The following is a 20,998-nucleotide window of genomic DNA, read 5'->3' as shown; positions in this document are numbered from 1 at the left end:
CCCCATTCTTGAGCCTCCAGTGACAACTCTGGACCCAACAGAGGTAAGGGACAAATTAGAGGGGTAAGTCCTGGAAGGAGCACATGGCAAGGGTTGGGTCTCAAGGTACTCTCCTGGACATGTCCCTTTTGGAAGATGCCTTCTGTTTCTCCTGCAATCCGGGTCCAAACCACTCCAGCTCTTGGGTGGGGTACTGGAAAGATTCTTGATGGCCTTTCTATTCAAGACAGGAAAACTGGCCTTTCCTCCCACATTACAAATGAGATCTGGAAGGGGAGGAGGGGGGGGACAGGGGGGGGCTTACTCAGTAAGAATCCGGGTTTCAGTCCTGAACTTCATGTGGGAAGGAGCAAGAAAAAAGCATTTGCTTTTGCCCCTTCAGGGTATGGGGTGGCACACCCAGTCTGTCATCTGGACATTGAGATCCGTGGTTATACCACCACACCTGTCTCCCCTCCAGGTTATCCCAGTATGCCCTGATCATTATGTTGTGGGGGATTAATGGACAAAGTATGGTCTTTGCGTGTAAGTGGATGCTCAATAAACATTAGTTGCTGCGTTTTTCTCGGACTAGGCGGCCCAAATGTGTCGGCGTGCACCCTACCTGCAATGTAGAGAGATAGATGGAAACGCCCGGGACTTAGGGCATGAAGGTGAGAATAAAGCGATCTGGGTCCCTAAAGGCTGGTTTCACCCAGTCTTTCAGGATAGTTAAGGCGGGCGTAGGTTTGAAGGCTGGAGTCGCGCACGCGGAACTCTCGGGCTCAGTTGGTGAACAGCCCGGGCACGATTGGAGACTGGACCGTCGCGCGGCAACGCGCGGAGCCGGCGGAAATGGGGCTGATGTCCCGCGGCGGGCCTGGGGGCCTCGAGCACCTTCGTCCTCCCGGGCCCGCCAGACGTGGTGCCCAACCCAGTCCCTTCCCTACCACTCGGGGACGCGGCCCAGGGAAGCAGCCGGTGAGCATTAGTGGGCGGCGGGGCCGGGAGAGCAGGAGAAAATCCCGAGGCAGCGCAGGCCTCTTGGTTCTCAGTGCCTGTCTTCAAATACTCTGAAATGGGAGATCAGGAGGCCGGAGTGGAGAGAGCGGCGGCCACTCCGCAGCTGACCTCCAGGCTCGGCGGCACCCGTTGTGGGTCTGGCCTGCAGTCCCGAGCTTGAGGGCGCCGAGCGGCCCCTCCTCCCCTCCAGGCGGGGACTAGCTAGATTATTCCTGGAGCACCGCGGAGAGGCTCACGCTTGTCCTTGACCCTAGTATAGTATAGATCGGAAACAGATTTACCACCTCCTTTTGAAATGAAAAAGGAAAGATTCACACAGGCAAGAAAGTGTTTCTGGACAGGGTCTCTTATAGCCCAGATTGACCTCTCAGAGTCCCAGAATAGCAATGGATGACCTTGAATTTTTTTTTTTACTTCCTGCCTCCACTTCCCCATGGCAGACGTGCACTGCTATTACCGGGTTTGTGAGGTTTGGGGGACTGAGTACAGGATCTCCAGCAAGCTAGGCAAGCACCCTACCATCTGAATTACATCCCCAGCCAGAAAAGTAGTTTTTATTTTGTTTTTGGTTGTTTTGAACTTGGAGCCAATGTGAACCTTCACAAAGGAGAGTTTCAGCTATGATGTGTCCCTGGCCTCTCCTAACTGGGCCATCCCTCAAGCCTGTCCATGCAGGGGAGGTAAGCAGTAGTTCTCCTTCTACTGAAGTCTGACTGGGAGTTCGGCAAAGAGACTTCCTGAGGCCTCTTTCTATTAAACCCATCCGGGAATGGGCTGTTGTAGAACTGGCTTCTTCCTAGCACAGGCAGCTTATCCAGGTGTGGGCTGTTCTTTTAATCTTTAAAGATGTTTGCACTGCCCGGGTTTCTGCCTTTCTCTCTCCAGCCTCTCACCTCTTGTATCGATTGCCTGCTCTTTCATCTTTTGCTGCTGCTGGAATCCCAGCAGCCCAGTAGAAGCACACTTCAGTGGTTCTGGAGGCCGAGCTGGGAGTGAGGGTGGCAATTTGCCCCATAACTACTTTGAGTTCTCCCAGTACCCCACAGATCAGAACACCAACCTCTGCATCTGCCTTTTTCCTTTGACCTGTGATGCTTTTTTGTTTTGCTTTGCTTTTTTTTTAAAGGTAAACTTTAAGTGAAGCATTCTCTACAGAAAGGATGTGCACAAATTATGTATACAGCTCATTGAATTCACTCATTGTGAGCAGATTCAAAACTAGCCCCTCCCCAACATCTGTTTATAATCAGACCAAGGGCATTTCTCTCCCCATACTGTTGGAGCATTTTCCCTTGGTTCCTGTGAAGTGTTCCCCAGGAGAGTCAGATGGTATTTCACTGAGCTGGTGTATCATTGCAGGGTTGTTCCAGAAAAGCTTAGGCTATGCTGAATTGACCGTTCCCTTTAGAGCTCTCAGCTTTGGCCTGGACTCAGAGCTCATATGAGACCCTAAGTCTAACCCTCAGTTTTAGAAAAACAAAACCCTTTTTAAGTTGTTTATGCAAGGTCTCTGGGCCGGCTTACCTGCAGGGAGGGGAGCAGCTGCACAAGCCCTGGGCGTTTGTCTGTGGGATGAGTACCCATCATGTCCAAGGGTTTTGCGTGAACCCTGGACCAGGAACCTTGGGTTCATCACAAGATCTGTGTTTCCTCAGGAAAGGATCCAAAACTGGGGTTGGGGGGAGTTCTTTGCTCAGGATTGCTGTGTCCTTCACACTGGCAAGATGGGGTATTATCTAAGAAAAAGCAATTGTACCCCAACCCTGCTAACTACCCAGCAGTTTGGTTTAGCAGGAATGCCTATGAGGAATCCTACAGCCCCCAAATAGCTGCTCTATGGGCTGCATCTACCAACAGTACTGCCTGGCTACCAGGATGGAGAGACCACAGCCAGCACTGGAGGCCTAGCTGACATCTTTGACATGGTGACTCACAGTGAGGTGCTCTTCCGAAATGACCATTTTGATGAGGGCCCGGTCCACCTGAGCCACTGGCAGTCAGAGGGCATGGAGGGAAAGGTGCAGGGGCCACAGAATGAAAGATTTGTAGCTGCTGTGTCTTTTGTCTTTCTGGTTTTTTGAGACAGGGTTTCCCTGTAGCTTTGGAGCCTGTCCTGAAACTTGCTGTGTAGATCAGGCTGGCCTCAAATTCACAGAGATCCATCTGCTTCTGCTTCCCAAGTGCTGGGTGGGATTAAAGGTGTGCACCACCACTGCCTGACTTGCCTTTTTTCCTTTTTAAGACAGAATTCTCACTCCACTGACCCGGTTAGCCTTAATATGACTCTGTAGACCAGGCAGGACTTGAATTTACACTCTTCCTGCCTGATTTGTTCTCTGACCCCAGGGGCAGGAGGACATGCTCCCTGCTACAGAAGGAGAGGTTCCCTCTGAGTTCTAGGCCCTAGACCCAGTTCTAGGACCAGTGCCGTATGTGTGCATCTGATTTTCCTGAGCCCCAAACTAGTTTGTTTCATTTGCTTTTATTTTGTTGGTTGTTGTTATTATTATTATTACTATTAGTGTTATTGAAGATCAAACTCAGAATGCTGGCCGTGTTAGGCAAGCATTCTACCTTTGAAAATCATCCTGAGCTGGAGAGATGGCTCAGCAGTTAAGAGCACTGGCTGCTTTTCCAGAGGACCTGCGTTTAATTCCCAGCACCCATATGGCAACTCACAACTGTCTCTCACACAGACATACATGCAGAAAAAACACCAATAAACATAAAATAAAAAATAAATTATATAGAAAGAAAGAAAACCATTCCTTGCCCTCCAAAACAGATTTATTATTTTTTTTTAGATTTATTTACTTTATGTGTATGAGGTTTTGCGTGCATGTATGTATGTGCATCACACGTGTGCCTGGTGCCAATGGATCTGCTAGAAGTGGAGCTGTGGATGGTTGTGAGTCACCATATGCATGTTGGGAATCAAACCAGGTCCTCTGCAAAAGCAACAAGTACTCCTAACCCCTGAGCTAGCTCTTCAGCCCCAGATTTTAAACTTTTAATTCTTGTTTAAGTAAATCCTGTTTGTTGCTATTTGAGATGATGCCTTATTTTGTATTCCCACGTGCAGACCAGGCTGGCCTTGAACTCATAGTAGTGATCTTCCTGCTTTAGCCGTCTGAGTACAGAAACTAGCTAAGAACCATCCTTTTTTCTGTTTCCTCCTCCTCCTCTTCTCACTCCTCTCTTTTTAAAGACTGCCCTTGAACTCCAGGTACACCAGCCTCCACCTCTCCACTGCTGGAATTACAGGAGTGCCTAACAGTTGACTTCTTGTTTGTTAAAGCTAGGATTTGTGTACATGCTCGTACTGTGTGCGTTTACATATGAAACACAGAAGGAATCCTTTCTCATTAGGTCCTGAAAGAGCTCAGGCTCAGTCCCCTTATCAGTGGCATCTGTCTGGGAACCTTACTTTGCCCTGCTTCAGGCTGCTTGATTCAGAACATAAGGAGGCAGTAGCTTGCCATTGCACACATAGTGCTTCTTCCTGGGTCAGTGCTTGGAAGAGTTCAGTCCCTGTGAGATGCAGAGCCATGACCCAGTCTCTGCCATCAAATCCACAACTGTGCTTTTCCAACCTGTGGCCAGATGAATAAGCCTGGCACAGCATCTAGCAGCCACAGAGTGGCAGTAGCTCTAAACCAACACTCTCTTCTCTTCCAGGGCCCCCGGCATGGTGCTCAAGACCTTCTTCCCCACGTGCTGTGCCTCGGCAGACAGTGGCCTGCTAGTGGGACGATGGGTCCCGGAGCAGAATAGTGCCGTGATCCTGGCTGTGGTGCACTTTCCCTTCATCCCCATTCAAGTCAAGAAGCTCCTGGCTCAGGTGCAGAAGGCCAGCCAAGTACAAGTGGCTGTGCTAGGCACCTGGTGCCACCGTCAGCAGGAACCCGAGGAGAACCTGGGGCATTTCCTAGAAGGCCTAGGTGCCATCTTCTCCCATGATCCCTGGTTGCAGCTATGCCGGGAGAAGGGTACCAGGTTCTGGAGCTGCAAGGCCACTTACCATCAGATGTCCACTACTCTGGGCACACCCACTGAAGACCAGGTCATGCTCATCTTCTACGATCAGCGCAAGCTGCTGCTCTCCTGGCTGCATCCCCCAGCAGTACTGCCTGGCTGCCAGGATGGAGAGACCACAGCCAGCACTGGAGGCCTAGCTGACATCTTTGACACAGTGGCGCGCAGTGAGGTGCTCTTCCAAAATGACCAGTTTGATGAGGGCCCGGTCCGCCTGAGCCACTGGCAGTCAGACGGCATGGAGGCGAGCATACTTGTGGAGTTGGCAAAGCGGGCTTCGGGGCCTGTCTGCCTGCTGCTGGCTTCTCTGTTGTCCCTGCTCTCTGCAGCTAGTGCTAGCTGGTAGGTACAGCAGACTGGACAGGTAGAGCAAGAAGTTGATCCCCTGAGAGTCATGGTCTCTCCCTTCCGTGTGTAGTGACAATGACAGCCAGAGTCCATCCTGAGGTGCTTGTTCTGGGAGCCAGTTCTCATCTTACCTTTCCTCCCTTTGCATCTCAGAGGATGTCCTAGTAGAGGCTGTTGTTCCTGTGTCACTTCCTGGTCTAGCATTTTCCCCTGGGAGCCTGTGATTGTGTGAGGCCCATCAGTTCGGGAATAGAACAAACCACAGATACTTCAGGTGCCTAAAAAAGAAACCTGAAGAACACAAAACTGGGTTATTGTAGCTTTTAAACAAATTTATATGTATGAATATTTGCCTGCATTTATATATGTGTATTGTGTGTGTCAAGAGAGGGTCAGATCCTCTGGAACTGGAGTTCCAGATTGTTCTGAGCCACCATGTGAGTGCTGGGAATTAAGCCGGCATTTTCTCTATGAGCTCTCCGAGCAAGTGCTCCCTAACACTTCCCTCTTTAACTCGTCTTGGTTTTGTTTATTTGTTTGTTCGTTTTGAGACAGCATCCCAGCTATGTGGCCTTGGCTGGCCAGGAACTCACTATCACTAAGTAGACCAGGCTGGCCTCAAACTCTGCCTTTCTTTCTTCTGGGAGTGCTGGGATTAAAGGTCACTATCTGCCCTTCTTGGAGTTGTTTGGCCTGTGAGGACATAGAGCTGCCCACTCCCCTGCTTCTTTGTCCTCCCCACAGCTGGCTTCATCCGCTGATATAGTTCCTCTCTAGGCCGGTCAGTTGTCTGGGTGGTAGCCCTCACCTAGGCTCTCTAGAGACTTGGAGAAGTTCCTAAGTCCTGGGAGTGCTGGGTAGTACCATAGTTTAGCTTGTGAATGAGAGCCTGGGGGCCTCTTTCTCTCACAAATGTTCTCTCTTAACTTTCTCTCTCAACTCTGCCTCTCTTTTTGAAATAAGGTAGTTTTTCTTTTTTTGTTTGTTTTTGTTTTTGTTTTTGTTTTGTTTTGTTTTGTTTTCGAGACAGGGTTTCTCTGTGGTTTTGGAGCCTGTCCTGGAACTAGCTCTTGTAGACCAGGCTGGCCTCGAATTCACAGAGATCCGCCTGCCTCTGCCTCCCGATTGCTGGGATTAAAGGCGTGCGCCACCACCGCCCGGCTCCACATTTTCTTTATCCATTCTTCGGTTGAGGGGCATTTAGGTTGTTTCCAGGTTCTGGCTATGACGAACAGTGCTGCTATGAACATAGTTGTGCACATGTCCTTGTGGCACAACTGAGCATCCTTTGGATATATACCCAAAAGTGGTATTATTGGGTCTTGAGGAAGGTTGTTTCCTAATTTTCTGAGAAATACCAGCTTGAATTCCCACCAGCAATGCAGAAGGTTTCCCCACAACCTCTCCAGCATAAGTTGTCACCAGTGTTTTTGATCTTGGCCATTCTTACAGGTGTAAGATGGAATCTCAGAGTTGTTTTGATTTGCATTTCTCTGATGACTAAGGATGTTAAACATTTCCTTAAGTGTCTTTCAACCATTTTAGATTCCTCTGTTGAGAGTTTTCTGTTTAGGTCGGTACTCCATTTTTTTATTGGATTACGTGATCTTTTGGTGTCCAATTTCTTGAATTCTTTGTATATTTTGGAGATCAGACCTCTGTCTGATGTGGGGTTAGTGAAGATCTTTACCTATTCTGTAGGCTGTTGTTTTGTCTTGTTGACCGTGTCCTTTGCTTTACAGAAGCTTTTCAGTTTCAGGAGGTCCCATTTATTAATTGTTTCTCTCAATGTCTGTGCTGCTGGGGTTCTATTTAGGAAGTGGTTTCCTGTGCCAATGCGTTCAAGTGTACTTCCCACTTTCTCTTCTATAAAGTTCAGTGTGGCTGGCTTTATGTTGAGGTCTTTGATCCATTTTGACTTGAGTTTTGTACATGGTGATAGATACGGGTCTATTTTCATTTTTCTACATGTTGATATCCAGTTATGCCAGCACCACTTGTTAAATATGCTTTCTTTTTGTCCATTTGATTTTTTTTGGCTTCTTTACTGGGTCTTTTTTTTTTTTTTTTCGGTTTTTCGAGACAGGTTTTCTCACTGGCTTTGAAGTCTGTCCTGGAACTAGCTCTTGTAGACCAGGCTGGCCTCAAACTCACAGAGATCCTCCTGCCTCTGCCTCCCAAGTGTTGGGATTAAAGGGATGCGCCACCACCACCCAGCTATTTTTTGCTTTATTTATGAAAGATCAGGTGTTCAAACATGTGTGGATCGATATCCGGGTCTTCTGTTCGCTTCCATTGGCCCTCCTGTCTGTTCTTATTTCGACACCAGGCTGTTTTCAGTACTGTAGCTCTGTAGTAGAGTTTGAAGTCAGGGATTGTGATGCCTCCAGAAGTTCTTTTATTGTACAGGATTGTTTTGGCTATCCTGGGTTTTTTGCTTTTCCGTATGAAGTTTAATACCATTCTTTTGAGGTCTTTGAAGAATTTTGCTGGGATTTTGATGGGCATTGTGTTGAATCTGTAGATTGCTTTTGTTAAAATTGCCATTTTTACTATGTTAATTCTGCCTACCCAAGAGCATGGGATATCTTTCCACTTTCTGGTGTCTTCTTCAATTTCTTTCTTTAAAGTTCTTGTCATACAAGTCTTCCACTTGTTTGGTTAGAGTTACTCCAAGATATTTTATGCTATTTGTGGCTGTTGTGAAGGGTGTTGATTCTTGTAGACCAGGCTGGTCTTGAACTCACAGAGATCCGCCTGCCTCTGCCTCCCGAGTGCTGGGATTAAAGGCGTGCGCCACCACCGCCCGAAGGGTGTTGATTCTCTAATTTCTTCCCCAGCACTTTTATCATCTGTGTACAGGAGGGCTACTGTTTTTTTTTTTATTTTTTTATTTTTTATTTTTTTTGAGTTAATCTTGTAACCTGCTACATTGCTGAAAGTGTTTATAAGTTGTAGAAGTTCCTTGGTAGAATTTTTGGGATCACTTATGTAAACTATCATATCATCAACAGTAAGAGTTTGACAACTTCTTTTCCAATTTGTATCCACTGATCTCCCTCTGATGTCTTATTGCTTTAGTTAGGACCTTAAGAAATATTGAATAGATATGGAGAGAGTGGACAACCTTGTCTTGTTCCTGATTTCAGTGGAATCGCTGGGAGTTTCAGGAGAGGGGCCTTTAAATCTTCCAAGGTCAAGTCCTGCTCCCTGCACCAAGGTTACACACAGCTCTGCTCGCCCCAGGAGTCCTTAGGTCCCGCCCACCTCCGGCAGGGCTCTATGTGGGAATATGGCTCCTGTTGCTACCCTTTGTGCTCCTCCATGCATGTCCTGGCTCACATGGGTGCAGCCAGGTGCTGTCAAGCACTTCCTCCTTGGCTTAGAGACATCTCTCACTGTGTGAGCATCTGATCTGTGGAAACATTTCCATGCCTCCTTTTATAAGGAATTCAGTCTTGCTGGAAAGCCCAGCAGAACCTTGCTGAGCTGGGTTACAATCTAGTAGGCAGGGCTATCCTAGGTGGGTGGGAGGTGACCTAATCCCCATTTTGGGGCCTTTTTTTTTTTTCTTTTTTTTTTTGAGACAGGGTTTCTCAGGGTTTCTCTGTAGCCCTGGCTGTCCTGAAACTTGTTCTATAGACCAGGATGTCTCTGAACTCATAGAGATCCACCTGTTCCTATCTTCCAAGTGCTGGAATTAAAGGCTGGGTAGCTAACGGTAGCTAGGGTTCAGGTTAGAAGCCTCAGCGTAGCTAAAGGAATTTAGGGCATTTCTAGTCCGAGGGTTACAGAGTAACTCCCATATGTGCTGTTTGAGTCATGTTCTTTATTCTGCTGGCTCTGGTTTTACCTCTGCAGCTTCTAGTTCTCTTTTGTTTCAATTCTGTTCCAATACTCCTTGCTTCTTTTTCCATCTAGCCTAAAAAATACTTTTTACAGGAGGTTTAAGGGAATAAAAAAATGTTACAAGGGTCACATCTCACTGGTCATAGTGCATTCCTTGGGTGAGTGATGAGGGCAGAGCCATTTATCATGGCAACACACAATTTCAAGGTTTCTAGTGTAAGACCGTGACCAGAAGCCAGAGACACAGCGCCCAGTGAGACAAGCTGCAAGACATAGTTCCTTTTTTTTTTTAAGATTTTTATTTGTTATGTATACGGGGTTCTTCCTGCATGTATCCTGCAGGCCAGAAGAGGACACCAGTTCTTATTTGATCTTATTACAGATGGCTGTGAGCCACCATGTGGTTGCTGGGAATTGAACTCAGGACCTCTGGAAGAGCAGCCAGTGCTCTTTACCTCTGAGCCATCTCTCCAGACCTAAGACATAGTTCTTTTATCAACTAGACTTGGCAAGCAAAGAATTGGCATGATTTTTTAGTCTTCTTTGTGTTAATAACCTTGGCTAGACACCTGTGATTCTGACCTTGTGCATAAGTGTAAAGTTTTTAATTTAACATTCATATACAAAAACCTTTGGTCTAGTTTGAACTTGCTCTGAGGTAAAAATGAGCTAATTGTGTGTAGTTTGTCTGAACTGAGGAGAAATTGTTGTTTTCTGATATGAGTCTGAGTAAAAAGAATAAAGCAGGCTTTTAAGTGTCTTACAGTTCTCATGGAACAAATGATCTAGTTATGAAGCATATCCTAGTATATTTTCTATATATCTAAAACATACAACTTGATAGGAAGTCATCTTCCTGTCCATCCACAGATATATGTGCCCATAAGATTGAGATGCAATCATAAGCTGGACGGTGGTGATGCACACCTTTAATCCCAGTACTCGGGAGGCAGAGGCAGGTGGATTTCAGTGAGTTTGAGGCCAGCCTGGTCTACAAAGCAAGTTCCAGGACAGCCAGGGCTACACAGAGAAACCCTGTCTTGAAAAACAAACAAACAAAAAGATTGAGATGCAATCATGAGATTATACATACATATCATGTGAAATTGCACACTACAGTGCAGGTATTGGGGAGACACCATAGCTGCTTTAGCAATTGTGAAAGTACAGTCAGGAGCAACAGTTTCCAGAGTTGGTGGTCCTGCAGGCCCTGCCTGGACGGAATTCTCCATTAGAGAATCATTCCTCTGGTGGCTTGACATCTGAACACTAGTTATCGTCTTCTATGTACTTGTATACTTCCATGGCCTTCGATAGGTAGCCCTGACCAAGCTGGCCTCAAACTCGGAGATCTGTCTGTCTCCTGAGCTGGAATTAAAGGCATGTGCCAACATTCCTGACTCACTTTTAGCCATTTTGAGACTTACTTTTTTGTTTTGTTTTGTTTTGTTTTTTTCGAGACAGGGTCTCTTTGTGTAACAGCCCTGGCTGGCCTTGAACTCAGAGATCTGCCTGCCTCTGCCTCCCCAGTGCTGGGACTAAAGGTGTGCGCCACCACCGCCCAGCCTGAGACTCATCTTCGTATTGGCTGGTAGGCTGTACATTTCACACCTATGCATCCTTGCTTGGTCATGTTGACTTTCATACTTGCCTTGGCCTTGCTGAGCTTTGGAGTGGAACCAAAGAGCTTAGGCTGAGTGGATCTGGCCCTTTCTCTCTAGAGTGAGGGACCTTGGCTGGAAAACTAAGGAACTGAAGGCTGGAGCTATCAGCCTCAGCCCTTATATTCTCCCCAGGCTGTGGAAGCTGTGGCCCCTTTCTTTCATCAGAAGCAAGCTCTCCACTTGTGAACAGCTCCGGCACCGACTGAAGCACCTCTCACTCATCTTTAGCACAGAGAAAGCCCAGAGTCCCATGCAGCTAATGAGGTATGGTTTCCTTTCCCAGGAAGGGTAGTATGGCCCAGCCTCTTCTCCACCTCTGCTCTGCATTGTGCCTCCAGCCAGGCCTCTCTTGGGTCACAGGCTGTGTCTAGCTGTCTCTCAGCTGCTTTCCCCCTTTTTGCTTCCAGGAAGGCCAACATGCTGGTTTCTGTGCTGCTGGATGTGGCCCTTGGCCTGCTGCTGCTCTCTTGGCTCCACAGTAATAACCGAATTGGACAGCTGGCCAACGCCCTGGTCCCCGTGGCTGATGTGAGTAGATTTGGGTGATGCCTAGCATCCTGAGGGTGGGGGATCCTCCTAGGCAGTGCTTCAGCTGCAGGAGCAGCTATTCCCTGCCTCACCCCAGACACATTCCCTAGGTGCTCTTCTTGAAGGTGGCAGTGTCTGGGGGCCACTTGTGGTTGAGGCTTTCATGGAACCCTTTTCCGTGCTCAGCTGATCTTCCAGATGAAAGGCAGCCTTGGGACACCTCAGTGCTCTGGGCTGTTGTTGGACTGGCCAGACTGCTGGCCTGTCACTACTTCCAGATTGCTCTTTCCCTGGAAACAAGAGGCCCAGGCCTGTCCTCTGTGCTCCCAGCGTTCCCATGCATGACATGTGCAGCACATCCATGCTGATCCCTCCTGCTGTCCTCTACTTCCTCATTTCCACCGAGTCTCAGAACTTTTCAGTTCTCCATCTCATCTTCAGAGTCAAAGCCCTGTCTATCTGTCCTGTGGAAGCCTTCAGGGTCTGCCCATGGGCTCACTCTCTGCTCCATCAGTGCAGCTGTATGCCAGGTCTGTTTGTTGCCAGGCCTGGAGTCTGGAGGCAGCAGTGGGCTCCTCTCAGTTCCTGAATTATGAGATATATGGAGGTCTTTCCAATAGGAAAGAGAAGCTGGGGTTGGGGCGGAAGGGGTTAGGCTGTTTATACATTCTGTTTCTTGGCCAGCTTTGTTTGAATCCTTCTTTTTGCAAAATTGCAAAAAAAAAAATATATAAAAGCCATAAATATTTAATTAAAAAGTGGAGTCTCTTTCCGCTGCCAGGCTTTTATCCTTTAAATATTAAATAAGTCCTATTTATAAAGAAGGTTATGCTCTTCCCTAGTGCTCCTAAGACTCTTACACAGGGTTGCAAAAGGATTTGGGAAGAACATATAAGATACAGGAGCTACTCCTGTGGCCTCACCTTGGTGACCAAGTAGAGCATCCCTTAGCCTCCTTACTTCCCCCACTGTGGCCAGTGTGGGCACTCCATCCTGGCAGCCAGGACCACTTTTCCTGCTTACTGTTGAAGTCCCCCTGCTGTTTATTGAACTTGATTTGTTTTTTCTCTGAGTGCCCTGCTTTCCAGTGCTCACACTTGCTTCCCTAGACCCTGATAGGCTCACCCGAGGGACTAGCCATTGCTGGGTGGCCTCAACTTCTGGTAGCAAATGACAAGAAGAGGTCTTTGAGAGCTTCAGTATTCTTAGGCTCCCCTAAGTGGTTTGAATTGAGCCAGGGTCAGTCCAGTCTCAGCCATACCCAGGTATCACGGGCTTAGGGCCCTATGGTTCCAGGGCTAAAGTAGCAAGATAGTGAGCTATAAAGGAAGTTATCAGGATGAGGTAGATGTCCCTGGAAACACATGCCCAAGGAATTCCTTTATGTACTCCAGCCTGTTGGGAGATGCCTCAGACCAGGATCTTAGGAATCATCTGTGGCCAGGGCCGGGGTCCAGTGGCATTGCTCCTGTGCAATGTTAGAAGATATGATTTGCCAGGTGTGGTGGCGCACGCCTTTAATCCTAGCACTCAGGAGGTAGAGGCTGGCAGATCTCTGTGAATAGCCACCCTGGTTTACATATTGAGTTCCAGGACAGCCAGGGCTACATAGTAAGACCTTGCCCCTCCACCCCCGCACACCCACACTAAAAGACATGATTCTGAACCTTGGAAGTAAGGAAGTTAAGGCTGCCTTTGCCCTGCCCCAGATAGACTGGCTATGGTGGGAGCCCATTGGACAATCCTCAACCCACCCACCCTCTTACCTCTGTGACCATGTCATCCCTTCCCTGCCCCATGTCTCTGTAGCGCGTGGCTGAGGAGCTCCAGCATCTGCTGCAGTGGCTGATGGGTGCTCCTGCTGGGCTCAAGATGAATCGGGCACTGGATCAGGTGCTAGGCCGCTTTTTCCTGTACCACATCCATCTGTGGATCAGTGAGTGCCCAATGGGCAGGGTTGGGCAGCCCAGCAGGGCACCCTAGCCAGGCCCCATCCCCTCTGCTTCCATTTTCTGGCCTCCCATTTGTATGAAGCCAACTGTGTTGGGCCAGCTGCTCAAGTCAAATTCTGGGGCCAATGGCTGGGTAGTGCTCACTTGTGTCCTGAAGTGTTAGGTGCCCATTCTCAGGCACTGGGGCTCCCTGTGCCTTGCTGGGCACTTCTCATGGCTGACCTCCATCCTGCAGGCTATATCCACCTAATGTCCCCCTTTATTGAGCACATCCTGTGGCATGTGGGCCTCTCAGCCTGCCTAGGACTGACTGTTGCCCTGTCCATCCTTTCGGACATCATCGCCCTCCTCACCTTCCACATCTACTGCTTCTATGTCTACGGTGCCAGGTATGTATATGTTCACATGTAGTTTTCTAAGCCGTGCGCACTCAACAGGGTCTGAGCAGATGGGTGAGGTGTGGCACAGGCCCCCAGCTGGCCCTCATGAGCCTGTGTCCTACAGGCTGTACTGCCTGAAGATCTATGGCCTCTCCTCTCTCTGGCGTCTGTTCCGGGGGAAGAAGTGGAATGTTCTGCGCCAGCGGGTGGATTCCTGTTCCTATGACCTTGACCAGGTACCTACAGCTTTGAGCCTGCTGACCTGGTCAGGGCAGCTACTTGGACACTATCAGTGACCAGCCATTGCTATCCTGCAGCTGTCTTCCAGCAGCTGACCTAGGGGGAGGCACCAGCAGACTTTCCTCAGGTGGACATAGGGCCTGCTTTGGCTTATTCCATTTGCTTACCTAGACCTGCTACACCCATTTTCCTAACCTCCTATATGCCTGTGTCCCCTGCTGGCTGTTTCCCCACAAGCCACCAGGTCCACAGGATATGTGGACACATCCCTCATGGTAAAGGGAACATCTCCTTGACCTTGCTGGCTCAGGAGGCAAAAAAATCCCAACTGCAGTTTAAGGATGGGTGTGTGTGGCCAGTGATGGAGTGATCTCCCCTGGTCTGGGTCTTGTGATACCAAGTGTGCCGGTCCTTGTTCTCCATAGCTTTTCATTGGGACCTTGCTCTTCACCATCCTGATCTTCTTGCTGCCTACCACCGCTCTGTACTACCTGGTATTCACCCTGGTGAGCCCAGTTCCTCCAACCCTGGGGCCTACAGAACTTAGTCTAGTCAGTGCCGGAGCCAGTCACATAGGGCACTGTTCTGAACTCTAACTATGTGCTGGTCTTAAAGCAGTTGGGGGGGGGGGGGTCCTGCCCTGGGGATGGCTGGCTACAGGGGAGGTCAGGACCCACAGTGGGTAGATGAGATCATAAAAGAGCCCTACTTTAGTGCTGAGCGCCAGGGTGGACAGTATGAGATAAGCGACACCCAGGTGGTTCAGGCCCTCCAGGTTTCTGTAAGTGTCGGGAATGTGGATGCACAGTCTCTACTAGGAAGGGGTGCCAGCTGTCCTGCTGCCAGCCCTTTAGTCTCCTTAGGGTGGAGTCTGTGCTTTCCCAGGGTTCCTGACCCTCTGGTCACCCTTAGTGAGTGTAGCTCAAGAGTCTATCAGGCTACTCTCCTCCTAGTCTGTCTGATGTATGACTTCAGCCCCAGTTAGTGGCCCTGAATGTCACTTTTGCTACAGCTCCGGCTCCTGGTGATCACTGTGCAGGGCCTAATCCATCTACTTGTGGACCTCATCAACTCCCTGCCTCTATATTCTCTTGGTCTTCGACTCTGCCGACCCTACAGGCTGGCTGGTAAGTTGGGTGCTGGGTGCCTGGTTTCTGACAGATGGTACAACACACCCACAGGCCTTCCACCTGTGCCATATGTCTCCTGCCTGAATGAATTGGTTATGTAGTGTGGGTGAGCAGAGCAGTGAAGATAAACTTGGCCCTGGGAACATGCGGTCTGCTCTCTCTCCCTAAGAGTAAAGTTCAGAGACACAAAGACCCAAGGCCTCATCCTTCCTGTGGTTTGGAAGGCTTGTTGTAGGGTCTGTGCTCAGAGAGTTTGTCTCCATATGGTTATAGGCTATACGTCTGCTCTTTGATGACCCTCGCCCTTGGAAGCAGGCCAGGATGAGGGCTGCTGCACTGTGAGAGGATCATCACCTAGTACCCAAGCTGTCCCCTAAATCTCTGCATTCTGATTCCAGAATCCTTGAGTGAAATCTAGCTTTTTTAGGCATGAGGTTTAGGCATGATAACCCATTTATCTTTGGGACTTTGGACACAGCAGGGGCCTTGGAATTACCTGGTATAGCCAATGTTCAGCACTAATTGAGGTGATTTCTAAGGTGACCAGTATGCTCATTTGACTCTTTCAGCCAGCTCAGAACCATCCGATAGGGACGTGCAGGTTCCTTGGCTTTGAACCGATATCTAGGTCTGCCTGCAAGCATCTTTGTGCTGCGGAATGCCTATAAAACATTTTGAGAACAGCCTTCTAGCTAATTTCTCCGTTAGCTTCAGGAGGCGGCGAGAGACTTATTTGCAATGTTGCATACATGCCCTATGCATCTACTTCTTTACCTCAGATACAAACACAGGTGGGCCACTATATACCCAGACCCAGCCTGGAATGCAGGGCCTTCTCCCTAGCCTGAGCCAGTAGCTTGGGCAGGGTAGTTAACTTTGCTTAGCAGGCCATGGTTTTGTCCCTTCTCACATCACTGGCTTCAAGGAAGCTTCATTTCCTGCTTTTTTGTTTTCTAGACAGGGTTTCTCTGTGTAGCCCTGGCTGTCCTGGAACTCACTCTGTAGTAGACCCCGCTGGCCTTGAATTGACCTCAGAGCTCTGCCTGTTTTTGCCTCCTGAGTGCTGGGATTAAAGGAGTGCACTACTGTTGCCTGTCTATTTCCTGCTCTTTTTTAAGAACTTTCTTCCTGGGGCTGGAGAGATGGCTCAGAGGTTAAGAGCACTGACTGCTCTTCCAGAGATCCTGAGTTCAATTGCCAGCAACCACATGGTGGCTCACAACCATCTGTAATGAGATCTGGTGTCCTCTTCTGGCCTGCAGGCATACATGCAGGTAGAACACTGTCTACATAATAAATAAATCTAAAAAAACAAACAAAACCAAAAAAATAATGAAATTAAAAAAAAAAAGAACTTTGTCCCTGGGCATTTCCTAGACTGGGAGACCAAACTAAAAGCCAGGGGTGCTGTGGGTCCCCACATCAGCCAGACCTAGAAGCTTGAAGTCAGTAAGACACTGAACCATTAATAGGGCATCTGCTACCCAGCAAAGAGGCAGATGGGAAAGGTGGAGAAGACAACCATGTGTGCTTAGACAGACCTGCTGCCACCTGGGTGGGCTCAGAGGGGCTTTTATTGTAGAAATTGCCATCTCAGTAGCCTCTGCTAACTCACAGTGGGACCAATGAGGCTAATTGGGGGTGGACATTTGCCACCTTCTTTCCTAAGAACCTTGCTTTCCTTATAGCTGGTGTGAAATTCAGAGTTCTGGAACAGGAGGCAGGCAGGCCCCTGCGCCTCCTGATGCAGGTAAGAACTCCTGCCCTGCCGGGCGGTGGTGGCACACACCTTTAATCCCAGCACTCGGGAGGCAGAGGCAGGCGGATCTCTGTGAGTTCGAGACCAGCCTGGTCTACAAGAGTTAGTTCCAGGACAGGCTCCAAAGCCACAGAGAAACCCTGTCTCGAAAAAACCAAAAAAAAAAAAAAAAAAAAAAAAAGAACTCCTGCCCTTCACTACTGCTCAGACCTGGGACCCCTCCACCCCAATGTTCTGCCTGTGTTCTAGGACAGCTGGGGTCAGCTGGTGTGATACTTTGGTGATATATCACCCAGAGGCCAGAGACAGAAGGGCCCAGTGGGGCTAAGGGGTATGCATCTGAGTATCATAACTCCCTGTGTCTAGAGCTTCCCCCTCAGGGTTGTGGGACACATATTGTGGTCTACATAGTTGACATTGATATCTAGTCTGGCCTGTGAGTGGGGTCCCATCGTGCTCAGGGTTGTGATGAAGCAGAAATGGCTTAGCAAAGGCCTCAGGACAAACAGTCACTTCCTGCTGGACTTGAACCCCTGGCTCTTTCATTGTTTAAGTCTTGGGTCTTGTTCCCAGTGGGAGGGAGCAGAATGAGTTTTGGGGTGGCCAGCCAGGTGCTGACTTGGATCTTGGTCCTAGTCCAAGTGTCATGTCTTTCAGATGCTGAAGCGTCTGCAAGCTCTCCCTTCCCGGCTCCCAGACGGAGTAGATCCTAGGCTAGTGCATTACTGCCCAAAGGGACGTGGAGCTCCCATCACCTCCCTTTCTCAGGGAAGCAGTGCTGTGTGGCCCGCCTCTCTGCTGATCAGCTTAGCTATCTCACAGGCAGAGGTTTGTCAGGGGCTAGCTGGCTCTATAATTGCCTAGCCGAAGATTCCCCAGAGGGCCAGTCAGGCCCAGGATGCCAACCCTCAAGACCTTACTCTGTAGACACAGCTGAAGCACCCATGACCATCCACCCTACTAATAATTACCCTTTCCTTGCAGATAAACCCCTTGCCCTATAGCCATGTGGTGCACACCTACCGCCTGCCTAGCTCTGGCTGCCATCCCAAGCACTCCTGGGGTTCCCTGTGCCGAAAGCTGTTCTTCGGAGAGCTCATCTACCCCTGGAGGCAGAAAGAGGACAAACAGGACTGAGGATCTGGACACAGCCTACCCATAGCGACTGCACAACCATCGCACTTCCTCTCTGCCAGGATAGCACTGACCATGGGTGGTTTATCACAGGTCCTACATGGTCCAACCAGACACTGTGTACTGAATGTAGGCAGGCCTCATCTTTGAGTTACTACTCTAGCTCTCAGGCCCTGTCAGCTCCATTCCTGCATGCCATCTCTCTAGCACAGTGGTTCTCAACCTTCCTAATGCTGTGACCCTTTAATACAGTTCTTCGTGTTACGATGACACCCAGACTTACATTTTCATTACTACTTCATAATTGTAATCTTGCTACTGTTATGAATTGTAATGTAAATATCTGTGTTTTCCTATGGTCTTAGGGAACCCCTATGAAAGGGTCATTCGACCCCCAAAGGAGTTGCAACCCACAGGTTGAGAACCGCTGCACTAGCATCACCTATGTGGGGATCCCCCTGGTTTGTTATGGTCATTGCAGTCATTGCACTGAGCCTGCTTCCTAGGAGGGCTCTGGATATGCTGGCAGGTTTCCTTGACTGCTTTATTGGGTGGGACCACTCCTGGGGTACCTGGTGCACTCCAGAAGCCTCAGCAGAATATTCCCATCTGGGGAACTGAGGCAGCTCCTGATCCCCTGCCCCAGCAAACTAATCCCTCACTCTGTGCTTCACTGGGTTTGCTTGTTGCTGCTCCCTGGAGATCACTTTGTGAAGGTGCTGCTAATTGGCCACTGGGTGCCCTTTGCTTGAAGTCAGACCATGTGAGGTAATTGGGTACCTGCCCACCTGGCTGCTCTGCTCTTGCTGAGTGCCCCATGTGGGGATAGACCCTTTGGCAAAATATTTTCTTCTCTCATTGACTCCTTACAGGACCAGACAGCTCCCATCTGGACAGGCACTTTTGTGGCTCAGTGTGTGAATTACTTTGGGGAGGTGGAATGGCCAGGGTTTCCTGCCACTTAGTAGGATCCCATGTGAACTAGTCCCTAGGGGGCAGGAAGGTGCAGCCAGCCCTGCCTGTCTCTCGGCATTCAGGACTATCTACATTGGTTCGTCTGTGCCTGCTTCCCTTTGCTCTAGGCCACAGCAACCCTTAAGCACCCAATGGAGGGTTGGTGAAGATGGGTCCTGACCCTGTGGTGACAATAAAAACCTCTCATGAATTTGGAATATCAGCTCAGGTGTGATTCAAGTCTGGCCAGGCTCTAGGTGGGTGGGCTTGATGGAGCATTGTCTCCATGACAACCTCCATCATTTCCTGCCCGAAGTTTCTCCAATGACTGCTTGGTGTCTGTGCAGCCCTAAGCCCTTGAAGACATCTTAGATAGATGAACAAACCTAGGGCCTCGGGGCTTCTGGCCGTAGCCTCACCCTGGTTCCAGCGGCAGGCATACAGTCTGGTGGAGAAGGGGTGTCGGGCATGTGGGGTGTCTACTCTGAGCTCTGAGTATGTGAATTCCATACATGGCAGAGTACTGACCTGGAGTGACAGAGTTTCTTCTATGTAGCACTGGTTGTCCCAGAACTTGCTATATAGATCAGGCTGACCTCAAACTAAAAGATTTGCCTGCCTCTGCCTCCTGAGTGCTGGAATTGAAGGCGTGCACCACCACCACCCAATATGAACTAACATTACCATCTGCATGCAGTCTTTAGATGACTCCAGGCCTGGTTATGCAGAGGAAGCCCTCAGTGCTTCCTAGCCTGGGGCTCCACAAAGGAGCAGTAGAGGCCAGCTGGGAAGTGCCAAAGGGCCCTGTAGTCATGCACCCATCCAGAGCTCACTGAAAGTGGTGTCTGTCATCTGCAATACTGGAGGTCACACTTTAGGTAGGCCCCACAGCTGTCTTGCCTTGAACCTGGGCTGCTTGGTAACCCTTTGGGGTCCATCTGTACGCAGGTGGCCATTTCCTGTGTATGCATCCGTTTCCACTCTGCGTGGCCACCCTGACACATCCTTTAGCTACCTGTGTTCACCCCTTCACCCCTGGACTTCCATTAGGAGAAGTTGCTGAGCTCAGCCTAGCTGGCCCTTGTGCAGCCCTGTCATGAGATTTGCCTGGCAGCTGTCATTCTGTGCAGCAGAATACTGGGCTGTCTGCCCTTCTGGGGACCAGTCAGGACCTGGCACCAGAGCTGGCTGAAAGAACACTGGCATTGGAGCCACAGAGTTGCTTTTTGCAGAGAGCTGTGTCTGTGGAGGTCTTCTGATTATTCTCAGATATAGCTCATGCATTTGTAACAACAAGGATTGTTGTCTCTGTGGGCATTACCTTGGTAGACAGGTGCCTAGTGCTGTCAGACCGGTGGCTTTTCCCAGGAGCTGCCAGGGTTCCTATCACAAGCTGCCTTCCTTTGTAACTAAAAGCTTTGAAATTGGCTCTCCTAGAAGATGCAGATTTTGATTGTGTGAATGGGTACTATTGAAATTTGATCCACTTACTAACTCTACCTAGTCCTGGAGCTTGATGTGTGTAGATCAGATTAGCCTCATGAATTTGCCTGTCTCCCAAGTACTAGGATTAAGGTTTGTGTCACCATGCCTGACTTTACCTGGTGTAACTAAAAGCTTGTCTACAGATAGGTGGGACACGAAAATGGCCTGCCCTCCTCATTCTTTCTCTACTAACTGCAATGTCCATCCAGGTGTCTGATCTGTCTACTATGAGAGGCTTGTGGGGCCGCTCCTTGCTGCCAAGCTAAGGCCAGGACTTCTGAGTAATTGAAACTTGTATTTTGAAACAGGGTCTCATGTATCTCAGGCTGGTCTCAAGCTGGCTATGTAGCCGAGGATGACTTTGGCTGATGATCTGCCTGCCTCCACTTCTTGAGTGTTGGGAATTACAGTTTTGTAACACACAGTTTATGCACTGCACTACTAAGGAGCAAACCCAGAGTATAATGTGTGCTAGACAAATTATCAGCTGACTTCTGTTTCCAGCCCAACTGAATTGTTTGTGGGTACTTCTGAGCTT

At 49.1% G+C, this 20,998-nt stretch overlaps 1 protein-coding gene across 4 annotated transcripts; it reads left to right on the top strand.

Moving 5' to 3' along the window:
* The first annotated feature begins 13 nt into the window (after nucleotides 1-13).
* Pigq (phosphatidylinositol glycan anchor biosynthesis class Q) lies at nucleotides 14-19,198 on the top strand. Of its 4 annotated transcripts, none has more exons than XM_057776022.1 (11): nucleotides 14-43; nucleotides 4,681-5,379; nucleotides 11,031-11,162; nucleotides 11,306-11,426; nucleotides 13,236-13,362; nucleotides 13,614-13,767; nucleotides 13,883-13,994; nucleotides 14,424-14,504; nucleotides 15,011-15,125; nucleotides 16,817-16,878; nucleotides 17,872-19,198. In XM_057776022.1, the coding sequence occupies exons 2-11, from the start codon at nucleotides 4,691-4,693 to the stop codon at nucleotides 18,022-18,024; spliced, it is 1,746 nt and encodes a 581-aa protein (XP_057632005.1). In that variant the 5' UTR covers nucleotides 14-43; nucleotides 4,681-4,690; the 3' UTR covers nucleotides 18,025-19,198. The 4 variants fall into 4 exon arrangements, with proteins under 4 accessions (XP_057632005.1, XP_057632004.1, XP_057632006.1 ...); XM_057776021.1 differs by lacking the exon at nucleotides 14-43 and adding an exon at nucleotides 817-960; XM_057776020.1 differs by lacking the exon at nucleotides 14-43 and adding an exon at nucleotides 1,291-1,682.
* The last annotated feature ends 1,800 nt before the right edge of the window (nucleotides 19,199-20,998 follow it).

This window comes from Chionomys nivalis, chromosome 7, assembly GCF_950005125.1.
Source record: "Chionomys nivalis chromosome 7, mChiNiv1.1, whole genome shotgun sequence".
NCBI classification, from domain to species: domain Eukaryota; kingdom Metazoa; phylum Chordata; class Mammalia; order Rodentia; family Cricetidae; genus Chionomys; species Chionomys nivalis.
The sequence above is the reverse complement of the archived record's forward strand: the minus strand, read 5'-3'. Positions and strand labels throughout refer to the sequence as shown.

Excerpts from the sequence above, each read along its gene's own strand:
- Pigq (XM_057776020.1), top strand. Across the intron at positions 5,380-11,030 it reads TCTGCAGCTAGTGCTAGCTG|GCTGTGGAAGCTGTGGCCCC; the intron begins GTAGGTACAGCA and ends TATTCTCCCCAG. Across the intron at positions 13,768-13,882 it reads TTCTATGTCTACGGTGCCAG|GCTGTACTGCCTGAAGATCT; the intron begins GTATGTATATGT and ends TGTGTCCTACAG.